Source organism: Hydra vulgaris, chromosome 10 (assembly GCF_038396675.1).
Source record: "Hydra vulgaris chromosome 10, alternate assembly HydraT2T_AEP".
Classification (NCBI taxonomy): Eukaryota; Metazoa; Cnidaria; class Hydrozoa; order Anthoathecata; family Hydridae; genus Hydra; species Hydra vulgaris.
The window spans coordinates 26,972,703-26,992,365 of record NC_088929.1 but is presented as its reverse complement, the minus strand read 5'-3'; the positions used below and the strand labels follow the sequence as shown (position 1 = coordinate 26,992,365).

At 28.5% G+C, this 19,663-nt stretch overlaps 1 protein-coding gene across 5 annotated transcripts in view; it reads left to right on the top strand.

Annotated features, from left to right (window-relative positions):
• LOC105844855 (uncharacterized) overlaps positions 1-16,064 on the top strand; it is a 40,298-nt gene extending 24,234 nt beyond the window's left edge. For all 5 annotated transcript variants that reach the window (XM_065807647.1, XM_065807646.1, XM_065807650.1 and 2 more), the window contains exons 6-10: positions 3,281-3,506; positions 3,578-3,653; positions 3,833-3,882; positions 15,564-15,800; positions 15,927-16,064. In XM_065807647.1, the coding sequence (XP_065663719.1) occupies positions 3,281-3,506; positions 3,578-3,653; positions 3,833-3,882; positions 15,564-15,800; positions 15,927-15,997 (660 nt within the window). In that variant the 3' untranslated portion in view covers positions 15,998-16,064. The remainder of the gene's footprint in view (positions 1-3,280; positions 3,507-3,577; positions 3,654-3,832; positions 3,883-15,563; positions 15,801-15,926) is intronic.
• The last annotated feature ends 3,599 nt before the right edge of the window (positions 16,065-19,663 follow it).

The following is a 19,663-nucleotide window of genomic DNA, read 5'->3' as shown; positions in this document are numbered from 1 at the left end:
CAATGCTTAAATCCGCATACTATTGCTATTTAATCTAATTTTAGAGTGATTAGAGAAATCTATCTACAATATATAGGCGTAATGAAGAGACAAATATTGTCTTCTTTTTGCCATGGTCATGTAGGTATTATTTATTTTACACGAAATTTTATTTTATTGTCAAAACATAACCAACAAAAAAAAATGAAGGAAATGAAAATGTAAGCTATGGTCAAAAAACTTCTATAAATTATTATTACTTTTATTTTTTTTGATGATGATGACGATGAGTTTTATGATACTTGGTACTCGCTATTCTGCAATCATAACAACGAGGAGTGTTATTGCTTTGAAGTAACCATATAAAGTAAACGAGCGTTATGCCTCATGGTGGTACATTAAAATAAGACAAAATGCGTTATTATATGCAAAATATAAACATTGGAATGAGTTGCAAAACGTACCAAAATTTGCACCCATAAACGGGACGGCAAAAAGATATAAATAATTTAATCCTTATGCCGTCCATGGTTTGCCATTGGGTTTATCAAAACTTTCTACGTTTGAACTTGTTTTTAAATATCGTCCAGCATATTGCTTGATAAAAAATGTTTTAATTATTATATAGTGTAGTGTATTAGAGCCATGTTGGTTCATTGATACACGGTTACAGTAAACAGCTACTAATGCGACTGCGGCATGGTATTTACAAGACTAGTTGAAATAAATGCTACTATGCTAGTTAAAGATCACTATAAAGGAAAAATTCATGTTTTCTCTACCTTATGTTAATTGCCTAATAAAAAAATAATTGGTTTAATAAAAAAAAGTTTTTTCAGTAATTAAAAAACACAGCTACATTAAAACTGTACATTGCTACTGAGTATGTCAAGTACCGCGTGGAAGCTAACTTTTCACGTCACTCCTAAAATATTTAAAATCATTTGTAGCACACTAAAAAATATCTAAAGATATTTGAATTCAAGAAAAAGAAAGGTATTAATAAAACGATTTTACAAATATTGATAGAGAGTGGTTAGGTAGAATTATGCATTAGCAGAAGATAAAAAGTTAACCAGAATGGTACTCTATCACAAGTTAATTTTTATTGCAACCTTTTATAGTATTTATTGATGAGACAACTCTGAGATACAAAAAATGGAGCGGCAGATTTGGAAAACTAATTAATGACGCAGCTCCGAAAATTGATTCATCCTTTAATTGGATCTACTTTTCTTTACTCTAGTCCAGCTACGCTGTGTCATAAATCGACCCTCAGGTTGTACTTTATCCAACTTTAAAAAAAAATGCCATCATATAGATATATATTAGGAAATTAAAATTAAACATTTTGAAAATCCAGGGGTGCATTTTGAGACAGAGGTGGCTCAAAACCCTATTAAAAATATTGATAACAGGAGGGCCGAGGGACCTTGATGCTCAACTTGCTAAATTTTTTATATAAAATATAAATCTAGCATAAAATATAGAAATATATTTAATTTTTTTTATTTACATCCCCCTCCCTCCACCTTCCCCAGAAAAAAGTATGCGCTGGGATCCTTGCAATGTACCAAGACTCGCATTATACATTGGTACATTGTAAGACTTGTTCGAATACTAATGATAATAAATGATGACTTGATGCACCAAAATAGACTTTATTTTTATAACATCTTTATGCTAAATTTATATATCTTTTATTTAATATTTTATCTTTTAACATTTTTTTCAAATATTGATTTTTGCAAACCTAAATCTGGCATCTCGGTGACTTGCAGGCAGAAGATAAATTTTATAGAAAATTCCATAAAGCTAAATAATTTGACAGATCTTTATTTAATTAAGCTACTACATGCATTTATAAAGCTAACTTATATTGTCTTTAAGATACTGTCTTCGTCTTGATGAGAAGTCTGAAACTGGTTATGTAAGCTATCAAAATTGTCTTTTGATTTACATTTCTTTTGTATCTTGCCCAAGTTGATTTAAACTTGCTTATCCAATTTGTTCTGCAAATCTGGCTAGACTACATTGATTTTCTTTACAAAAAGGAACAATGTGGGCTAACATGATGTGGATCTCCCATGTTATTGGTAAGGTGTAATTATAGTCTTTTGAAAATTTTATTAGGTAATTAAACGAGTCTTTTAATCTAGCCATAGAATGCTTGACATTGGGACTAAGGATATCACAGATGCAGTCATCCCCAACACACTTTAAATCTTTGAAACATGTAATAGTAGGTATTAGCTGTCGACAATCATTTAGAATTGCCACCTCTAGATCTTGAAGATTATTCAATATCTTGTTACAGTTCACTCCATCAAACCCAAATAACTTCAATTTCATCTGCATCAAAGATGTTAACAATTATTTTCAATGAACCTCCACCTTTATCAATTAAAACTCGTACAATGGTATTATAAGGATTCAACGCTCTCTCACTTATAATGCTAATAAAAGATCTAAAGAATTTTTTACAAAAACCAGGTTTCCATCAACCTTTTTATCTCCAACTTCAAATTTCATGGACTGAACACTGTAATAACTTTTTTACAGTTAATTCAATAACTATTTATATTCATTTTTAATTTGCTAAGATTATAACAATGTCATGAGTATTATAACATAAATTTTTAAGATATAGAAAAATTTATTAAACCAATCAATAAATTCAAATTTTAAAGTATTTCATGCCAAAAATTATTTAAACAAGATTTGATGCAACATTTTGTAAAAACCATAAGTGTTTAATATTTTTACTAACTACTGGTAAAACTGATAAAAAGTAAGACCTCTTTTTTTATATTTTGGGCTTTATGGTATCAAGTTATTATTTAGTATAAATAAGAGTCCAACAACATCCTTTTTTGGTACCGTGCAAGGATCGCAACGCATATTTTTTACTGGCATGGTTATAAACCTGATGACTCCGTTTTAGCTAAGTTTCCTACTAAAAAATTGTCAAGTTTTATGTTGGGAAGGTTTTGTGGCTAAATATTTTTTAGTTTGACAAACATTTTTAAATCTAATTAGTCAAACAAACAAACGAAAAAGTCTATTAAAATCAATTTGTATGAGGTTCTTTTGAAAAATATTTTTTTAAGGAACCATCAAGATGAGCACAAAGCCACAACCGTCTTTATACTTATTCTGAAAGGAACTTATCCACTAACCTAACGCGCTCAATATTTAAAATAAAATTATACATAAAACTTTAGAAATTTTTTCTAAGTATTGTTTACATAATATTTTGGCTGTACAAAATTCTATGAAGATCAATATTGGTATATTTTAGATTCCTCTCACATTACCTAATGTTGGAATTAGTCAATGGATTATTACTTCAATTGATAATACAGCTGGTAGATGTTTATATCCTGATGTATATAAAATTGAAATTCCTATGAGATTATATTTCCAAAATAGTGCTAGAAAAGTTTGGAACAAATATAAAACAGTAAAGAAATATATCAGGCAAAACTGTGTCTCAGTTGTTCAATCAAATCGGAATCATGTATTAGGTAGAGATATTATTTAACAACCTCTTATATATAAAAAAATTTAATAAAATCATGTTACTTTAAAACATTAGAGTTTTACAATCGTGGTATTCATTGGGATGCTGTAAACTCTCAGATATACGTTTGCATGAACCAGCATGTTAGGAGGTATATACTAAGAGTATTTGAATATTTTTAATTAATCAAATTACTAATAAAAAATGATTAATTTTTCTAGAATTCCAACGATTATTATTTTTAAATTTGGTAATTTTTTTTTGCATTGACTCTATATAACCTCTAAGCATGTGCAAAACAAGAGATTTAGGTTTTAGGATTTTTTCTAGTACGAAACCAGCATGTTACTATTCAAAAGATAATGGCGTTTCATGGACAGGTAGTTATTTTACATGAACTTTTTTTTCTATTTTCATTATTTTTGTTTAAAAAAGTTTATAAAGATTATTTACTCTTATTTATTTGCTACTGTAATTATTATTTACATGATTACTAATTAGTTATCTTTATTTTTATCTATATCTTTTCTGCATTTTTGTCTGTATATCTTTCTGAAAGAAAAGCTGAACTTTTTTTGATGAAGTGGTGTAAACGAATATATAAAAAATGTTTAGATTTAAATTATTAATGACTCAATATATAGAATAAAACCGGGTCAAACCGCACACCATATCCTTCTGCACACTGATCGAAATTATCAAATAAAAGTTAAGCGGATATGGCTATGAAAAAAATAAAAAAAGATTCAAATACAGAACCATCTCTTTTATTTGAATTGATAAAATTGTATGCAAATTCAACTCCATTTTCTCTTTTCTTATACAACTTTATCGGGGAGTCAAAATTTTTTGTATATTTTGATTCGTTGCAAACAAAATAGCGCTTGAACCGAAACTGATATAAATATAATTTAAGCACTATCTTGTTGAAAATTTATTTTTAATTCTGATATTATAATTTTTATACAGCTAGAACAAAAAGTTAAATAAAAAATCAAAAAAGTAAAAAAAACTCTTTTTTCAGATAAAACCGCACACTCGATTAATTACTTAGTTTAGTTTTTCGCAAGTGGCTAAGCGCCTATCTTTATCTAATTAACTTAGTGTTAATTCCGGTTTAATTAAAAATGAACTATAATGTTATTTGATAACATAATCATCTCTCACTCATTAAAAACCAATTGTTATACTATTTATCAATATAATCATCACTCACTCAATTCAGTTAAACTCACTCACTTCAACATGCCAACTGAAAAAAGCAAATGCATACAAGAAAGACGATATATTAGCCACATTAACTGATATGAAAGAAAGTAAAACATCACTAAGAAAAGCTGCATGCAAACATAGCGTTCCAGTCTCAACGCTCAAAGATCGCAAAAACAACAAAGGCTTCCATGGCTCAGGTACAACAACAGCGCTCTCAAGTGAAACAGAAAGGTTTATGGTGTATGCGTTCCAATTACTTAGTGACTGGGGTTATGGTTTACCCCAAATGAAATCCTAGAATTTTATGTGGCTATCTTAAACGCGAAGATCAATTGCTCTTGTTCAAAAATGGCAAGCCTGGTAAAGACTGGTTTTATGCCCTTATGAAGAGATGGTCATAAGAAATTTCAACAAGAAAAGCGGATAACTTAGCCTTTAAAAGAGCCGCTTCTTGTACGCCAGAAATAATTGATTGTTATTTTGAATGCGTCGGCAAACAATATCAACAGACTGGTATAACTTCTGGGTCGCATATTTGGAATTGTAGTGAAAAAGGTTTTTCGGGTGATCAAGGCAAAGCATCCGTACTGTGTCGAAAAGAGACCAGACGTGTATTTAACTTACTGGCAACAATAAAAAAATTAAATATATTGTAAACAGTTGCTGCAACGCTGATGGGCATTTTGCATCATCATTTGTGATATACAAAGCCAAATGAAACTTTTGTCCTGACTGGGCAAGAGGTGGTCCAGCTGGCATCAAATATTCAATTTCAAAATCAGGTTGTGTGGAGTTCGATAAAATTTAATAAATTCAATGTTTTCTCAAATGTGCGGTTTTATCAGAATGTCGCCTAAAACCGCACAATTTTTAAGGTATCATGAGGTACTTTTGTTGCTTTGTGCTGAATTTTTTCGATTTCTTTGATGTCACCTTTTAAGTAAGGACACCATACCGGAATAGCGAATTCCAGGTGCGGCCTAACATACGTAGTGTATAACTTACTCCAAACTTTCATATCTCTTGACCTAAATGTTTTTTTTAATAGGCCAAGTATCATATTCGCTTCACGTGTTGCAACCTGTATGTGTTGATTCCATTTTAGATCATTAGATATGAAGATACCCAGGTCCCTCTCAATATCCGTCGCCTCAAGAGTAAGTGATGTATTTCCATCATTCATTACATATTCATGATTACTATTTCCATAACCAAGGTGCATAACTTTACATTTTGGAACATTTAACTCCATCAGCCATTCCTTTGACCATTCTGTGACAATGTTTAAATCATTTTGTAGGATCAGGTGATCAGCATCGTGAAACTCAGGTCTTATTTCTTGTAACAGTTTAGCATCGTCAGCATATATTTTATGAACTGATTTTAACTTATCCGTTAAGTCGTTTATATAAATGATAAATAATGTTGGACCAGGTACAGACACTTGAGGAACTCCGCTTATAACATCGGTCCAGTCGCTAGAGTGTTCACCTAAAACAGTTCGCTGTTTTCTACGAATCAAAAATGACTCAATCCATTTTAGAACATTGCCATTATTCCCATATGCTTTCAATTTATGAAGTAGTCTACGGAGAGAAAATTTATCAAACGCTTTCGCGAAGTCCAAAAATGCAATATCGACAAAATTTCTTTTACTTAACGCTTTCGTGATGTAGTCGACACTCTCCAATAAGTTAGACGTGCATCCTTTTTTGGACATAAATCCATGTTGATTATGTGAGGTGCAGCTCGTTTTTTCAAGATATTTAGTTATCTGTTCCCTGATGACCTTTTCCATTACTTTACATGGAGCTGATGTGATAGACACTGGTCTGTAATTAGCGGTATCAAGACGACTTCCTTTTTTAAACAATGGTGTGACGTGTGACTGTTTCCAAGCTGTAGGTGTTGAGCCTTCGGACAGTGCTTAATTGTAAAGTAAAGTAAGAGGGTAAGTCATTTGAGCTGCGCATTCTTTAAGTACCTTTAGACTAATGTTATCAGCACCAATAGATTTATTCGGGTTCAAACCTTTCAAATAAGAAAGCGTCGCTTCAAAATTAATAATTATATCGCCTAAGTCTTCTTGATAATGCCTTCTCTCAAAAATAGGTAACTGATTACTTTTACTATCATCAACAAAAACTGATTTGAAGTGCTCGTTAAGTCTGTTTGCGATATGTATTCCCTCTGTTAACGTTTCACCTTTTGCATCAGATATAGCACTAATAGATACATAAACATTCTGTTGCGCCTTAGCATAAGCGTACACCCTTTTAGGATTACTTTTATCTGATGCTAGTTGTGCTTCAAATACTCGAACGCGACGTTTACATGCTTTCTGCACTTCGCTTCTTAGTTTCCTATATTCACGAATCAGTGTCGCTGATCGCCAGTTAGTCGCAGATAAGTAATTGCCCAGTTGTTTTTTTTTTGCTTTATCATAGCCAATACCTCTTTATTCATCCACGGCGCATTACGGGTGGTATGGACTTTTTTTAATGGAATAAATTGCTTGCTGAGTTTATTATATTTATTGCAGAAAAGTTCATAGCACTCATTAGTATTTTTATTTTCAAATAATTGCTTTTAGTTAGTTTCCATAATCTTTTTACCGAAATTTATATAGTCACCTTTATTAAAGTCATATTTTTTGTTTGAGAAAGTAGTCTCATTTTTAGAAAGGACGACATAATCAATATGCGATGACCTTGTGACGAATTACCTAACGGCAGAGAGCTAGATAAGTTGATTACTCTTGTTGATAAGTCTGTAATAGTTAAATCCAAAATGTTTTTTGCTTTACCATTAGGTGCTTCGAATGTTGAGAAATCAACTTATTGTTCTAGGTTATGATTAGCCAAAGTATCAAGAAAAACACTTGCCGCACTATTTTGACCACTTAGTAATTCGATCCTGTCATCATCGTGCCATTTGATATCCGGAAAGTTGAAATCACCTGCTAGTAACATACAACTATACGCTTTTCTATCAACAGCTTGCTTAGCCAATATAATTGTTTTATTTATATCATTTATGTTCGATAAAGGTGGTCTATAGACACAACCAATAAGGACAATTTCGTTACTGATTTTATTTTCACACCATATTTGCTCGGAGTTGCTGTTGTTTAAGATCTCTCTTAGATGACGATCAGATACCTCATTCACGACTAGATCACGCCTGATGTAGGTAGCAACACCTCCACCGTGATTAATTCGATTTTTCTTTACTAGTGAGTAGTTGTTCAATTGAGAAGCAGATATTTCAGTAAACCATGTCTCAGAAATAAAGATTAAATCATACATGTTTATGTCACAAAGAGCAGATAATTTGTTCATTTTATCCGGATTAAGGGAAGTTGCGTTAGAATAAAAACATTTTTTAAATGTATTTTTAGGGTTAGGTTTAGCAGATTTTAGCAGATTTTATTATTTTATTTGGAGAATTAATGATTAAAAGATGTTAAAAGTCCTGTTTTTATAATCTTAGAAAATCAATTTACAAATTCTTAGATTCTCAATAGTAGACTAGGCTACTATTGAGAATCTAAGAATATGAAAATTGATTCTCAATATTAGAATAGTCCTCAACTTTTTTTGTGTAAGGGGCTGTTTATTTATAGCAAGTTTGTATGTCGCCTGTATGTCACTTCCTGGAAGCAGCAATGTTGTGAAATAGTTTTCTATGTTATATTATAGTATAAAAAGTGTAATAGAAAGTTAAAATTATCCCTTCATGTGAACATCCAATCAATCAACCAGCCAATCAATCAGCAAATCAATCAATCAGTCAACCAATCAACAAATAACTCTTTAAAACAAGAGTAAAAAATCTTAAATTAACATAAAAGCAAAAACTCCCAGTAAAAACTTTATCTGCTGCCTAATATATCTGCTGCATATTGTTTAGCCATTCTGTGAAAATGATAGTTTTATGTCATAAGCATTATATTAGTTATAAATCATGTTGTTTTTTTTAACTATTAGTAAATGTCGATAATACTGACAATAACATTAAATAAAATAATTCTTGCACTCCAGAAAATACATTGCATATATATAATCAAAATAACAACTTTGTAAAAATAAAAATATGATAACAAAACATTGAACCAATTAAAAAAATATTTTCAAGATATATTTGGCTAATTTTTATAAAGAGTTGCCTAGAAGGACCTATTGAATTTTAATACTTTTTCAACTTAACCAAGTTTAATATTATGAGAAAAATCAAACAAACAAAAAAAGGAAAGTTTGAAAACACATTCTATGTTATATAACATCTGTTTGAAATTTGAAATCTATGTCATCTGACGTCTCAAAACTTATCCCAGCAGACATCTGTAGCTAAAAAGAAGTGCAAAAGAAACAGAAAGAAAGACAGGATTAAAATATTTAATAATATGTACGCAAATAATCAAAGTATTAATTTTAATAAATTTTTTCCACTTTTTCATCAATTATTTTCTTAACTTTTTTACCCTAAAAAATTAATAAAGGAAGCATATGACCCTCTAAACTCGTATCTAAATCTTTTTGATTTCTTTTAAAGAGTTCGAAAGGGCTTTTAAATTGTTAAAGTCTAATAAAGCAGTTGTTTATAATAATGTCAATGGGAATATTATTACAAGCTGTTCTGACGTTTTAAAAGACATATTTTTCAAAATTTTTAAATGCTCTATTAATCAGAGAGTATTTCCTAATGATTTAAAAATAGCAATAATTATTCCTATATTTGGAGAAGGAGAAAAAACTATAAATGTATAAACACTATCGTCCAGTTTTTATTCTCTCTGTTTTTTCTAAAATTTTAGAAAGAATTTTGTACAACAGAATATACAATCACCTTTCATCAAAAAAATTATTATATGACGCGCAATATGGATTTAAAGTTAATAATTCAACAGAGCGTCCTATCATTTAGCTTACAAGAAGTATATCAGACTCATTTATTGATTTAGTGAAAGCGTTTGATACAATTGATCATAAAATTCTTGCTAAAAAATTAATATATTATATATAACAGGTAATGTTTTATAACAGGCAATGTTTTATAACAGGCAATGTTTTATAACAGGCAATGTTTTATAACAGGCAATGTTTTAAAATGTTTGAAAAGTTATTTAACTAATCGTTAACAGTTTGTTTACGGCGATGAAACGCTTTCATCAAATTTGTTAAATATTACATATGGAGTTTCTCAAGGATCAATGTTAGGACCTCTCTTTTTTCTTATATTAATGATCTATACAAAGCCTCGGATTTAATAACAATTATGTTTGCTGATGACACTAATTTATTTATGTCACACAAAAGCATTCCTACTTTATTTCATTATGTAAACATCGAGTTAATCAAAATATCTGACTGGTTTAAGACTTAGAAATTATCTCTTAACATTGATAAAATCAAAAGGATTCTTTTCCACCCTCTTATCAAAAAACATAAACTGCCAACTAACATGCCTCAATTTGTTATTGACAATTTACAAATTAAAAAAGTAACAGTAACCAACTTTCTAGTTGTTTGTATAGATAAAAATTTTACATGCAAAAATCACATACAAAACATATCAAGTAAAATTTCAAAAAGTATAGGAATATTGTACAAAGCAAGAAAAGTCTTAAATAAACATACTTTAGTACAATTAATCGCTAATTTATTCTTTGTCATATAAACTATGCAAAGATTGCTTGGGGTTGTACAAATAAAAGTAAACTTAAACCTCTTTATTGTCAGCAGAAGCATTCAGGGTCGCAGAGAGGAGGAGGGGGGCGAAAGAGATAATTTGTCCCGGACGGCAGATATCCAAAAGGTGCTTGTATATATATATATATATATAAATATATATATATACATATATATATATATATATATATATATATATATATATATATATATATATATATATATATATATATATATATATATATATATATATATATATATATATATATGTAGATTTGATATTGTAACGTAAAAAAAATCTGGAAAATAGATAAATTAGTTTTATTTGTTTATTAGCTTTTTTTAACTATTTTATGCTGATAATATTAATTATGTTGATAATATTAATTATGTTGATAGTATTAATTATGCTGATAATATTAATTATGTTGATGATATTAATTATGTTGATAATATTAATTATGTTGATAATATTAATTATCGCGACGTTAGAATTATCTTGTTCTATCTCCACTTTTTGAAAAAATCGAGTTTTTATAGTTTTTGAATAGTTTTACACTATAATTTTCTATTTTATTTATATTGAAAACATATGCAACTTTTAATACGGTGTTGCATGCCATATTGCATTGTTCTATCTCCTAAATAAGCAAATTTGAAAATGTTATCTTATTTTATCTCCGATCAACCAATCATTTATTTACAATTACATAATTGTACGGAATAATTTTGTTGTTTTTGTAATTTTCAAAATGGCAACTAAAAATATTGACCAAAAAATGGAACATGCTCTAAATCAAAACGAAGGTATTTTTTCACTTAATTAGCGTTATAATTTTGCCAATTTTTTATTTTGATTATTCAGAATGCATAAAAAACAAAATAATTTATTATTTATGCATCCTAGATAATCAAGTAAAAAAGGTAATGGAGTTTTTTAATCTTTAGAGTCGCTTGGTATTACTCCTTCTCGTAGGTCACCCCATGGTGGAATATCTAGAAAACGTAAAGCTGATACGAGTAATTGGAAACAAAATATAAGAAAAATGCAACGTCAGTCGGGTAAAGCTTATAAAAATTCAAAAGGTAAACAAGTGCCTGAAAGATCTATCGCAACGCTAACAAGTTGCAGAAATTGTAAGTTCACATGCTCTACTAATATAACTGAGATCGAGCGTCAAGTTATATTTGATAACTTTTGGACCTTAGATGATGACGGTAAAAAACATTTTTATTCAAAAACTACCGAAAAACTAGAGAAAAAACGCTGTCGGACAGCTGCTGGTGAAAATTCGAGAAGAAAAATGTCTTATTATTATAGCTTCTTTGTTTCTAATACACAATATAGAGTTTGTAAATCCTACTATCTTTCAACATTGAATATTAGTAGTCAAAGAATATTTTACTTTCACAAATTTAATAAATGCTTAACTACTGGAACGCCAATGCAATCAAAATTTGGAAGACATGTAAAAAAAAGCTTACCGGAAGATTCTAAAAAAGTTGTACGAGACCATATAAATCTTTTCCCAAGAATTGAGGCCCATTATTGCAGGAAAAAGACATTTAAAGAGTATATGGAAGGATCACTCAATATAGGTAAACTATATGATCTTTTTAAAATATATTGTGATGAAAATGACTATATACCAGTAAAAGAACATATGTATCGTTATATCTTCAATCACGAGTTCAACATAGAATTTCAAAAACCAAAGAAAGATTTATGTGACATATGCTATGAATATTGCAACATTGTTAATGCTAGCAATGAGCAGACAGATAGTTATAATAAGCACATAACATCAAGGAATGATACCAAAACTGAACGTGAAAAAGATCGTCAAAATGCTGATCCTAAAACTGCAGTTGTTTGTATTGATCTTGAAATTGTTTTAAGTTTGCCTCGGGCTAATGTTAGAAACTTTTATTACAAACAGAAACTTTCAAATTATAACTTAACTGGCCATTGTTCGCTTAACAAGAAAGGTTATTGCGTCCTTTGGCATGAAGCTATGGCTGGTCGTGGAGGAAATGATCTTGCCAGTGCTGTAACATGTCTGCTTCTGAAAATCATGGATGACCTTGACATAAATAAGTTCATACTTTGGTTCGATTCATGTGTACCACAAAACCGCAATAGTTTCATGTCAGCAGCTTTATGTGAATTTATTATACGATACCCACAAATTAAAGTCATTGAGCAAAAGTTCTGCGAGCCAGGTCACTCCAGCATTCAAGAATGTAATAACATTCATAGTCAAATTGAAAAATCTCTCTCTGTTGCAGAAATATTTAGTCCGCTTGGACTAGAAAGAGCTATTAAAAAGGTAAACCGTAAAAAACCATTCTCTGTTTACCAAATGCAATTAAAAGATGTGAAGAATTTTTCAGTTGTTGCTGGTTTTTCAAGTTATAAGTTAGTGCCTTATACAAGAGTTAAAAATCTTGTTTATCGAAACGGACTGCCATACCATGTTTTTTTTAAAACCTCATTTTCAGACAACTATTCACAAGCTCGTATTAATAAGTTTGTCAAGCAAGCAGCATCAAGCATTATTACCAAACCATTAAAGACAAATATACCAATGGCAGCTTGCTTACGTGCTCCTTATCAGTCTTTATCTGCTGAAAAAGCCAATGATATCATTTCCATGTATTCATACATGCCTGCTGTTGATATTGCATTTTACAAAGCATTAATAAAGTGATTTTATATATGACTTTCTCTGTTATTTATTTAGTATTGATATATAAAACATATAATTATTATTATTTAGAAATCTTGATAAAATTCCTTATTTAGCTTATTATTTATAATAGTTTTTAACAAATACTTAAACTCTTGTAATAGAATCACAGGTATACGAAAAATAAAATCAAGTTCATCTTGCATGTTGTTTGTAATTAGATTAGTTTAATTGTTGTGTTAATATCTGTAAGACTTAAATAATTTATAGAAAATTTTAAAAAAGCTATTTCTTTGATAAATATTTTTCATCCCTTTCCTATACGCTATATATTACCCTTTTTTTATTATGTAGCTAAGTGTTCTGTTTTAAATTAGATGTCTTAGTCTTGTTCAGACCCGGCGCGAACAGGTATCAAACAAACTTGTAAGAACAGTGCAATAGCTAGTGGGTCGGAGCCCCTCCCAAAATAAATTTTAAAAAATTCCATTTTTAGGTATTACAAAAAAAAAAACTCCTTTTACTTTAAAAAGCGTTCCCATAGATTCGCCGGGTCCCAACCAACCCTAATTTAGGGGCGTGGGGGTGCAACAGTACTGCGTAAGAAGAATGACTACCTAGAACAAAATTTCATCGATTTTTAACATGTCTTTGTTAAAAAATGTAGTTAATATATTTAATAAATAAGATGTAACAAAATAACATTTTTATATTTTACAAAATACCAAAGTTATTTTGTTCTATCTCCAAAAGTGGGTGGGAAAATATGGGCGTTAGCGAAATTTTTATAAGTTTTTTTAATTTAAAAATAAACAACGGAACAATCATAAGTCTAAAGAAAATCTTTAATTCCCAAATAATTTTTTCAACTTAGCAGCAAACAAACTCAAACTTTGACATCGATTTTCTCAGTTTGCAAAAACATGGACTTAGAACAAGATAATTCTAACGTCGCGTTATGTTGATAATATTAATTATGTTGATAATATTAATTATATTGATGATATTAATTATGTTGATAATATTAATTATGTTGATAATATTAATTATGTTGATAATATTAATTATGTTGATAATATTAATTATGTTAATAATATTAATTATGTTGATAATATTAATTGTAATAATATCAACATAAAATAGTTAGAAGAGTAGTTACGCAAAATTAATTAATTGCAAAATCAAAAAATGAGTTTAAGTTTTATCGAGTTCAAATTACAGAACAGAAAGTTTAAAAAATATACATGTGCCTTATATAGAAGTTTCTACTTTTTGCTTAATAGCGATGAAGGGTTCATATATACACTCGTTTGACCAGTATATACATAGTTATATACATAAGTACAGTTTTGTCTCAAGTTGCTTTAAATTATAAATTTTTGAAATTGAAATTGGAGTTGATTTTAATCTGGATGCTATAGAAGCAAGAATTTATAACTTTTTTTAGTTTTTTTATGTTTTAATTTTTTTTAACATTGAATAAATCTAACATTTTTTATACACAAGGTTTAATTTGCACTTTTAAAAAACTTATAGAAAGAAAACCAAAAAAAAGAAAATGAAAAACGCATTATAGTGCCCTTTTCTTTCTTGGAAAACTTTGATACAATAAACGTCATAAAGGCGTATAAACATAAGCAGAGCTTCCTAAAATATTTAATCATTTTAGTTTGTTTTTTTCTTCTGATTTTTAAGAAACTCTAAAGATAAACTAAAACTTACATATGCGCAGTGGTTAGAGTTCTGGCTTAGAACCAAAAGGTTCGAAGTTTGATCTCAGCTCCAGCCAGAAAAGCAACAAGAGAGCATTTAATTAAGAAGTGTGAACTTCCTAATTAAATGCTCTTCCGCAGTGCTCTGTGATAAGACCGTTAGGTCTTCTTTTGGCACCCTAATAACTAATAATAAAAGTATAAAATGAGGCTTTATGGTGTGGGTGGGAATCGAACAACAGATCTTTTGATTTCAAAATTAATCATTAAAATACTACCTTGCTAAACTTAACTATGGCAACACAGCTTATATGTAAGTTGGCAAAAAACTTAGCCACTTAATTTGACTCTTCATTGATTTAAACAAATCGGACGTATTTGTAGACAAGTTTAATACATAAAAACTTTCTGATTAAAAACATGTTAAATCGTAAAAAGCTTTTTTGCAAGCAATTTTGAAATCTTATTTGAAAATTTTAGTTTCAGTTATGCTTTAAATTTTTAAATTTAATTTGATATTTTTTTGCTTTTTACTCAAATTTTTTAAGCATATTACAGTAATTTTTTATTTATTATTATTTTTTTTTTATTCTTTTATTGGACCAGGAAGCATTGTGTTCTACCTCTATTAAGTTATCTACCCCCTATTATCTGCTGATTTATTTAAGACATATTATACTCTTATAGTTATGAATGATAAAAGGTAAAAGACATAAATGTTTCATTTTCAGACATTAGTTTTATTTATTCGTAACAGGGATGGATATACGCATAGGTTCAGTATTAGGTCATCACAATTTAAGCGGAGAGCTGTATGCAATACATAGAAACCGAAAGTTGTATCTGGTGTTTCATAGTACACATAAATCTTGGTTAGCTGTAACTAATGACGAGTTTAAAGTGAATATTATGAATAAAATAGACTGGAAACGGATAAAGATTTTTGAAAAAGATGTTGACCAAGTTGTAACTTTTGGACCAAACCAGTGGATGGGTAGAAAATTTAGAATTGGTTCTTTTAATTTATCGTTTAATAAGAGTTTTTTATATCTTATATACATTTAAAAAATTTTTATACTATTGTTGAATGGAATTTATTATTTTACATTGCATTTTATAGGAAATGCAGAAGGTCTATTTTTCAGAAATTCTTCAGATATCAAATGGATTAAAAGAGCTAAATGGAAATAAATAAATTGTTAAAAAATTTGTACTGTATTTATCTGGCTAATAATTTTTAATGTTTTTCTTTTTTTAATTAATTTATTTTTGTCTTGACTATTTTAAAGTTAACTTCGTTATTATTCCATTTTAAGCAATTATAAAATTTAAAATGTTTTATTTAATATATATTTTACAATTTCTAACTATGCCATGAGTTCATGGAACACTTATTCATCAAGTGTTTCCTCAAAAGTTAAAAATAGCAAAAGTTATTTTAATTTTGATTAAGAATGACTTAGAAAATATTGATATTTGCCTAAGTCTTTTCTTTATTTTAAAGTATTCAGAACTCATTATGTACAATTACTTTGTTTTCAATAGCCTTTTAATATAAAAATCAGTTAATCATTATTTTTATTTCACTATTTTTTTGCAAATTGAAGGGTTTTTTTTGTTTCACTTTTTAGTAATACCTAGTGGAAAATTTTTTTAGATATAACTAAACAGATGAAAAAGGAGCAAGAACGAGGTAAATTTATAATATTGCATGATAAGTTACTTATCATGCAATATTATAAATTTGCTATTGATAAACTTAGTTAAGCAATCGTGGCGCAGTGGTAGCGCCCCAGAAACGTAAAGATCACTGCGCCACGCTTGCTTAACTTAGTTAAGCAATCGTGGCGCAGTGGTAGCGCCTTTGCCCCAGAAACGTAAGATCCGTGGTTCAAACCCAACCTCTGGGCAAGATAAGACCCAAAGGACTTCTTGGTGCACCAAATAAAAATTAGAATATATATATAAATATATTATTATAATTCAAACTCTTTCAACTCTTACAGCTGTTATAGATGCACTATCCATCCTACACCTAAATATTAGAATCATGCAAAAAAAATTGCTAAACTTAAAGAATTTTTATCTAGCGTCAAACTATGTTTTTAAATTATGTCTAACGGAAACATGATGAGGAGATAAAGGAATTGGAAAAAATTCTAGCTTTTACCTTTTAACAAGTTATTTATCAAATTCGAAGTTCAAAAACCAATTTTGCAAAAAAACGTAATTTTGCACGTCATACATACCTTATTTAATAACGATTATTATATATATATATATATATATATATATATATATATATATATATATATATATATATATAATATATATATATATATATATATATATATATATATATATATATATAATGCTTTTATTATTATATATTTGTATTTTAAATATTGTAACGAAATTCTTATTTATAATGTAATAAAAAAAAAAATTTTAAACTACCTGAAGGCATGCCTTCAGGTAGTTTAAAACTTTTTTTTTTTTTTTTTTTAAATTTTAAATAAGAATTTCGTTACAATATTTAAAATACAAATATATAATAATAAAAACATATATATATATATATATTTAAACAACTTTAAAAGTATTCTACACAATAGAGTGCTGTGTTCTTTTTTGTTTACAATTACAATTTTCTGTAGTTTTTTCATTTAGGATTTCTTTTTTGTTTAACAAAGCCTTATTGTGACTTTTTATAATTCTTTCCATATTTTTTGTGTAACTGTAGCTAACTTTAATTGTATTTCGATTAAAAATTTTATGTAATTTATTAGATCGCGGGAAATGCTTATCGACCAATTTTAAAAACACTTTTTCTATGTTAGTAGAAACACTTTTGCTATATGGGGGGTTGAACCAAATTACATTTTTAGTTCTATTTCGTTTTTTTGTATTCTTTTTTTCAGGGTCAAATTTTAGTTCAAAATTTTCAAAACCACTTTTTTTTAGGGCATCTTCAAATATTTGTTTAGAGGAATTGAATACATTTTCATTTGAGGAGTTTTGGTTTAGTCTGTTATTAATTGAAATCGGGATTTGTTTTAGAACTTGGGGTGGATGGTTAAATATTCGTTATTAAATAATAAAAGAACGCGGGAACTCGTAGAAGACCATACGGTCTTGTCGTCGAGTACCGCTAAGAAATGATCGTGTTAAAATTTATAAGATATTTACAAGATAAAAAATAAGTTAACGAAGTAAGAAACTTAAAATATTCCGTTACAAATATAATATACATTATTATATATTACAGTTGTTAATGATGCGTATATAATTTTTATAAATCAATAGTTAAATAGGGGGTAAAAAGGAAGATCACTAAAAAAAATATATCAAAAGTATATTGTTACATCTTCGATTGTAAAAATGAGTTCTTTAAGCTTTCGTTTAAAAGAAAAGTAGTTACTTTGATGAATAAAATCCTTAGTAAAATTTTTTAAAACTATTTTATTCCATAAGATTGGTCCGCAATAATCAATACAAAATTTAAAAAGATTTGTTTGAAAAATGGGCTGCTTAATAAAATTATCATTCCGCAAAATGTATTTATTTTTATCTTTCGATTAATACAAATTATGGGAAGAAATAGGGGATGAATTGGTTTTATATTTAAACATAAAACAAAGAATATTAAAAATATTAAGCTCATATATATTAAAAACTTTCATTTCAAATAATAGAGGCTTGGCATGAGTATAACGGTCTTTAAAATATATGAGACGTGCTACATGCTTCTGCTGACATTAAAGAGGTTTAAGTTTAATTTTCTTTGCACTACCCCAAGCAATGTTTGCATAGTTTATGTGACAATGAATAAATGAGTGATAAAATTGTACAAAAGTACGTTTATTTAAAACATTTCTTGCTTTGTACAATACTCCTATACTTTTTGAAGTTTTACTAGATAAGTTTTTAATGTGACCTTTCCATGTAAGATTTTGATCTATAAAAACACCTAGAAAGTTGGTTACTGTTACTTGTTTAATTTGTATATTGTCAATAACAAGATGAGGCATGTTAAGAGTCAATTTTAAGAGATAATTTGTTAGTCTTAAACCAGTCAGATATTTTGATTAACTCGGTGTTTACATAATGAAATAAAGTAGGAATGCTTTTGTGTGACATAAATAAATTGGTGTCATCAGCAAACATAATTGTTATTAAAACCGAGGCTTTGTATAAATCATTAATATAAATAAGGAAAAACAGAGGTCCTAATATGGATCCTTGAGGAACTCCACATGTAATATTTAACAAACTTAATGATAATGCTTCATCGGCGTAAACAAATTGTTTGCGATTAGTTAAATAACTTTTTTACAATTTTAAAACATTGCCTGTTATACCACAACATTTTAATTTTTTAGCAAGAATTTTATGATTAATGGTATCAAACGCTTTCGCTAAACCAATAAATGCTCCCAATGTGAATTTAGAATTATTAAATGAGTCTGATATACTTCTTGTAAGCTGAATAATTGCATGCTCTGTTGAATTATTTATTTTAAATCCATATTGCATGTTATATAATAATTTGTTTGATAAAAGGTGATTGTATATTCTGTTGTACAAAATTCTTTCTAAAATTTTAGAAAAAACAGAGAGGATAGAAATTGGACGATAGTGTTTAACATTAGCTTTATTTGACTTTAACAATTTATAAGCACTTTCAAACTCTTCAAAAGACAAATCAAAAAAATTTAGATACGAGTTTAGAGGGTCATATGTTGCCTTAAATGATTTTTTAGGGTTTGGAATTATTTTGGCTAGGTTTTGTCCTACAGATACAAAATATTTATTAAATTCGGAAGCAATTGTTTTTTGATCAAGAATAAAATTATC